Raw genomic sequence first — 6,224 nt, 5'->3', positions numbered from 1 at the left:
AAAGATGACTACATTGAATACACAGGGTTTTTCTGCCATCTACTGAAAGATGCATCATAAGCTGTTGACAGATGCACAGGATGAGGTTTTAGTGTTATCTCTTTGAGAGCCACACCAGCACAGTACACTGTTGCCTGCTGACCATGCTCACCATCTGCTGCATCATTTCCACCACCACCACCCACAATGCCACACAACTTGAACTTTAAAGTTATGCTGGGATGCTGTGTAAGATGTCATGGGAGGCCGAAGTGGAGGGATGCTGCATGCAAATTGAGTTTTGTGTGGTATAGGCTACTCTCAGAGCAATAATTATGTACTATTATGACTTTCAAAGGTTCTGCTCTGTTAAATTAAAAACCCAAACAAATCATTAAATAGGCACTTTGCATCATCAGTGCGCTTCAGACAGACATTGATGATGAGGGAATACCTGTGGTAGGCCTATAGTATTTCTGTGACTGTATGTTACATGAACGGGTAGGCTATCATTTACATCCTAATTCTAATTATACAGTAAGCGATCAAAACTGCAGTAAACTAATAACACATCAAACTTAGTGATATGAACAGAGCGTACTGCAGCAGAGGTTTTTCTTGCTTTTCTTATGAAGGTGAATATGACTGTAAATAACCTTATGAGAGCTATTTGTTGAAATTCAGCTGTTTTCCCCCATATATTAACTGTTTACACAGGATAGCTAAGATTCACACAAAACGAGAAGTTGTATCTTTATATTATTCAAATGATGGTCCTGTAACAAAGATCTTACAGGTATACTTTTATTTCTCCCATTAAAGTTTACAACATTCACAAACATCATCATAAGCAAACACATTTAAAAAAACATTGTACATTTCATACCATACTCATGCTCAAAGGTAATTACAACGCAAGTAAATATTTTTGGACACTGCGCACACCGGTAGATATCTCTTGGTGGTAGAACAGTGGTGTTGGTGAAGCTCTTATAGACCCTTTCAACACAAAAACAATGCTTGAACGTTCTATTTGGGCCCCAATCTACTTCCTCTGCATTAAGATAACATATGGAATGTTAAAAAGGAAGTCTTGTGGGGCCAATTATGATGCTGATAATGGAACTCTCTTGAAAGGGTCTATATGCACTTGAGAAGGTAAGAGTTGCAGTTACTCCCCCGGCCACAGTCGCATAGAGTCCCATAGCGTGGTCCGTATCTCATGGCACAACGGGAACCCATCGCACACTGCAAAAATAAAGTAACAACAGTCATCACGCACTGCGTCATGGCGCTGCCAGTCACCTTACCTCTTTCTAAACAGGATAAGTGACACCTCCTTTAAGGACACCAATTGGCATAAATGTAATGTAGGCAATGTTTAGCTCTTCAAAGAAAAAAGGGACGTGAGGATAGGCTATTTTGTTGTGGACTTCAGTTGTAGACGTGAGCTATGGACAAATTAAATAGGTCTGTGTCATAAATTGCATTCCAATTGGGCTAATTACACTAAGCTCTGTTATCTTGACTGTTGGCTAATTGCATGTAGGTGAACATTGTCCATATAAATGATGGTTACTGACATTTCGCGGCTAGTAGCCTCAGTGTGTACTCTGCCAGAACTTTTTAATTGCATCAGACTGCTCCCACAGTAACAGTGCAGTAGGAGTTTATCTGTAAGAAACGAGACAAGCATAGCCCACACAACAACATCGTGCAAATAAAACCAAACATGTCTCTCTCTCTCTCTCTCTCTCTCAACAGTTACTGACCAAGGGGATCCCTCTTTTCTCCGCACTTGGCAGCCGGTCGTGATATCTTCCCAGGAGTGCCTCCATTGCCTGCAACTGTAGGAGAAAGGACAGCGAAGCTGTGGCTTTTAGGTCAAAAATCCAAAATCTCTTAACCTTACCGCATTCAACTTAGTTTCCACTGCACAGCAACAGGCCTGACCTTCAGACGCGATTTAAACAAAACTGGTTGTTATTCTAGTCTTTGCTGATTTTTAATTAGTCTATCAACATTGTTTCAGATTATATTTGGTATAGGATATACTAGAAATGAAAAGTCTAGCAGTTGTGTAAGACAACATTTTGCATGACTCACCAAATCTCTCTCCGCAGACACTGCAGAGTTCTGTGGCCCCGCATCTTCAGCCGAAACTTCCTTTGACACCTGTCCGTTAGAGATGGCGGACAGTACACAGACGCACAGGAGACCAAATAACATTCCTACGCTATCCATGGTCCTGAGAGGCAGTCAGATGAAACTTAGAATCAAGGGTCACCAAACTCAAACTCAGGGGCAAGACTGAAGACTGGAATGACCGTACGACCCTCCTTTATAAACTAACAAGCTCCGCCCGCAATGGAAACGTTATTGTCCTCAAATGCATAATTTATCGGTCGGAAATTGTCCAGTAGCGTATCGTATCTGATGCATTGGGTAGGATGAAAATAAACAGCAACAATATCCTTGTATCCGCCAAGAGCTTTGTTTACTGTTCATCTAATCTATTAACGCCTGTTCAAAATAATTGTGCATGACTCCAGTGAATTGGTATAATGTTAAGACATATTTTAATTAAACTAATCGCCAAGTTAAATCTTTTTTAGTCCAATTTAGAAAAAGCCCCTCATAAAAAAAGACATTCAAAAACCAATCCCTTTCCCAGAGGATGATAACTAAACTCCTAGTGCTTCCAAAGTAGATTTAACTGTGGAATTTAATTCAATTCTAAACATATTGCGTTTGGGTTATTTGACATAGATAAATTCATAACGTGCTAATGATACTTATTTGTGCAAGGCTACCTACAGGCAGGCTAATAACCTTTAACAAATCATATGACAGATCATAACAATTTGTTTGAGCAGAAATATAGTTGTGGATAACTGCCATTTCCTGAATTCAAAGATCATAACTGGAATGACCAAGTATAAAACATGCCCACCGACGTCCCGAGAATTACAACTGGGATTAGAAATGGAAACAAATGAGCAAATTCAACATGTTGTAACTTCTTCTAAGCTTAGCCATTAGCCTATAACATGTATCCCACACATACAAGCCAAAAAGTGGGTTCCTTTTTGGGCCACAGCCAGACTCTGAACCTAAAGGAAATAGTTTCCAAAAGGGGATGTATTTATTACAGTAATTTAATTTATTAATATCATAATAACCTTATTGCAACAGTAGACTCCACGATAAAAAAGAGAATCATTTCAACAACGTTAAATGATGTCAATGGACCACAATCATTTTTTGTTTTGTTTCGGATCACTTACAGTAGGCTACAGTAGGCCCTATGTGGTAGCCTGCTAAAGTTTGGTCAGCATAACCATGAAGCTATACGTGCCTGCCCTGCGCTGCGCGGTAGAGGGAGCTGCTGTAGCACTTAACTTGTTTGACTTGTGATGGTTATTTCCTGAAACGCATACTTTTGGATTTAGGAAGGAACACACCCAGTGACATCAGTAAAAAAAAAAAAAGCTTCACTCAGACCTTGCACTGAAGGAGCGAGGGGCAAGGGGTGCCTTTTCGAATATCTTAGAGCAACTTTACAGGGAAGATCTGGAAGAAACCACGGCACGCAAAATAATCCAGAGGAACACCTGGAGAAGCGTGGATACCTTTAAGAAAGTTTTAAAGAAGCAATGTCAACTTCAGATGAATCAGACGGGCTTCGGCCACGTTATGGGTGTAAGTGCTCAAAACTTTTTCTCTCTCACCTTGAGTTATACGCTACCCGTAGGCAAAGAAAGAGGAGTTGCTTGAACTTCTCAAGGATTTTGGAGCGTCATTGTTTTGTGCGATTATGGTCTGCAAAATACTGCGTAAAGAAATGGTTACAACTGTAAGAAGTTGTCTCTGGTTAATCCTTATGAATCAACGCGTGTAACTCAGACTTCCGCGTTTTCATTAATCGCTCTCTACTGGTCCTCGCCCTGCCTTCCATCGATACTTGAAGTTAAATTGTGTAAAATATGTATTCTCAGTTGGTTCTTGTGCTAGTTAGAGCACATCTTTGTTTTAGGTTAGATTGACAGACAGTAGGCCTATATGACGAGCAAAAAATCCCAGGTGGACACAAGTTGCTCAACTTTTCTGTGCAACGTAGGCTATTCGTTTCTCACTAGTTGGATTGTGCCTGATATGTGTAAATTATTCATACAGCATGTGGTAGCCTATTAGAGTGTGTACAGTTGTTAGTCAAACATCAGCCCCAGCCGACGTTATCGTTTCTCCAATTGAAGGGGCCCTGCGTCGAGGTAGGATAGAGACGAAATTTCCATTAAACACTGAGGTATTCGTATGAAACTATAGTAGACTGTCATTGACTAGTAGGTTCAGTAATGAAACAGACAGACAATGACAGAAGTGACGTCTAAGGATACATTATAGCCCATCCATCGTTACATTGCTGCTCATTACCGAAAACAATATCTATTTTTAAGTATCTGAACTACGTAGGCGGGAAGTTTATTAACATTTTAAAAACCATTGGCGAGAACAGGAGTAGTTATCACCCCCCTACAAATTGATCTGTAGCTTACATATCAAACATAACAGCCCAGAACAGTAGCTTACATTTCAAACATAACAGCCCAGAACAGTAGACGATTGCTGAAGTTCTCAAGGGATCAATCATGTCCACACCTTGCTGTGTGTGTCCTCTTGAGCAGTTCATTCATCTCTACATAGTGAGGGAGAGAGAGAGGGTCAGTCTTGAAAATGTATCAGTCAATGCATCATGACTGAAATAGAAGCTCAATACCCAGTTTAATGTTTTGAAATTAATCTGAGGTTCCTTTCAGGTTCATCAAGAAATCAGAGTTCACTTTTGAAGTTCAGATCATCCACAACACAACACAAACATTATGGCGAGGTCTGAAAGTTACAGGGACAACAATATTCTCCTCTCAGCCAGCCATTCTTATGACTCTCAGCAAGACCCTCATAAATCACTTCAGTATGTGAGCTCAGCACAGCTTCATGGGAAGAGCAAGCGAGTGAGGGAGCAAAGGAGGGAGGGGAAAGGAGAGAGAAATAAAGAGAGAGAGAGAGCCAGAGGGGCAGAGGCTGCTGCCAAGTTACGCAATCAGGATCCTGCGTCAGCCCAGTCGGCTACACAGCAGCACCAGCAACCTTTAAAAAGCCAATAAGAAAACCCCAGAGTAATGAAATGAATGAATGCACTACTTTGTTTCACAGCTTGGGTATCTGTAATGTAGGGCAAGGACCCAGGGCCAAGAAATGACATGAAATACGGGTGTCACTGAATCAGTGTATGTAACCCCATGCTCCCAGCTCATAGTGAACTTAATCCCGCGCCTGGTTAGAGGGGGTCTCATGTTTGTGTCTGCGCTGACAAATAGTCGTGGTGCATGCCTGAGACGTTAATGTGTTTACCACTCGTTTATTGTGTGTTTGTGTTCAGCGGTCCTGGATGGCGAGCAGCGGCTCACAGCCGAGGAGATGGACGAGCGGAGGCAGGCGAACATGGCCTACGAGTACCTGTGCCATCTGGAGGAGGCCAAGAGGTCAGTGGCTTGGGCACCTGCTGAGGGCTGGGCAGTGGGGTGGGGTGAGGTGGGGTGGGCTGGGCTGGGCAGTGGGGTGGGGTGGGGTGGGGTGGGCTGGGCTGGGCAGTGGGGTGGTGTGGGGTAACTTTAATGTGTTGAAAGCAGGGTGGCTGAGGAGAGATGGGGGATGTGTGCTGAAATGGGGCAGCCGTGGCCTACTGGTTAGCACTTTGGACCTGTAACCGGAGGGTTGCCGGTTCGAATCCCGACCAGTAGGCACGGCTGAAGTGCCCTTGAGCAAGGCACCTAACTCCTCACTGCTCCCCGAGCGCCGCTGTTGATGCAGGCAGCTCACTGCGCCAGGATTAGTGTGTGCTTCACCTCACTGTGTGTACACTGTGTGCTGTGTGTGTTTCACTAATTCACGGATTGGGATAAATGCAGAGACCAAATTTCCCTTACGGGATCAAAAGAGTATATATACTTATACTTATACTTATAAACTCGGCTGTCAGCTGAGATGCAAAGGGGTGTGGACTTAATGTGTGCTTTTGTATTTGGTGTTTGAAGAGCTTCTCTGAAGTTGTGTACAAGGTTGAATCAGTTTTGAATGGGAAAGGAAGTATAAGACTGGAATGGATTTGGCTAGGTCTAAAGTTTTTTTTGTTTGTTGCTTTTTTGCCTTTGTTTAGTGTGTTGACTTTCATGTGAAGATAAGGA

The 6,224-nt window shown here is 42.5% G+C and overlaps 2 protein-coding genes across 2 annotated transcripts in view; one reads left to right on the top strand and one right to left on the bottom strand.

Moving 5' to 3' along the window:
• Nucleotides 1-767: 767 nt before the first annotated feature.
• Nucleotides 768-2,305, bottom strand: cartl (cocaine- and amphetamine-regulated transcript-like). The gene is made up of 3 exons (XM_076288100.1): nt 2,086-2,305; nt 1,752-1,826; nt 768-1,227 (listed from the first exon to the last, which is right to left on the bottom strand). The coding sequence occupies exons 1-3, from the start codon at nt 2,221-2,223 to the stop codon at nt 1,120-1,122; spliced, it is 321 nt and encodes a 106-aa protein (XP_076144215.1). The 5' UTR covers nt 2,224-2,305; the 3' UTR covers nt 768-1,119.
• Nucleotides 2,306-3,469: 1,164 nt separating this feature from the next.
• Nucleotides 3,470-6,224, top strand: part of iqgap1 (IQ motif containing GTPase activating protein 1) — a 44,684-nt gene continuing 41,929 nt past the window's right edge. The window contains exons 1-2 of the mRNA XM_076287105.1: nt 3,470-3,681; nt 5,420-5,522. Coding sequence (XP_076143220.1) covers nt 3,636-3,681; nt 5,420-5,522 — 149 coding nt within the window. The 5' untranslated portion in view covers nt 3,470-3,635. The remainder of the gene's footprint in view (nt 3,682-5,419; nt 5,523-6,224) is intronic.

Source organism: Alosa pseudoharengus, unplaced genomic scaffold, assembly GCF_046254945.1.
Source record: "Alosa pseudoharengus isolate Yale_2024_CS ecotype anadromous, Long Island Sound unplaced genomic scaffold, YU_APseudo_1.1 YU_APseudo_1.1_scf_16, whole genome shotgun sequence".
Taxonomy (NCBI): domain Eukaryota; kingdom Metazoa; phylum Chordata; class Actinopteri; order Clupeiformes; family Clupeidae; genus Alosa; species Alosa pseudoharengus.
The sequence above is the reverse complement of the archived record's forward strand: the minus strand, read 5'-3'. Positions and strand labels throughout refer to the sequence as shown.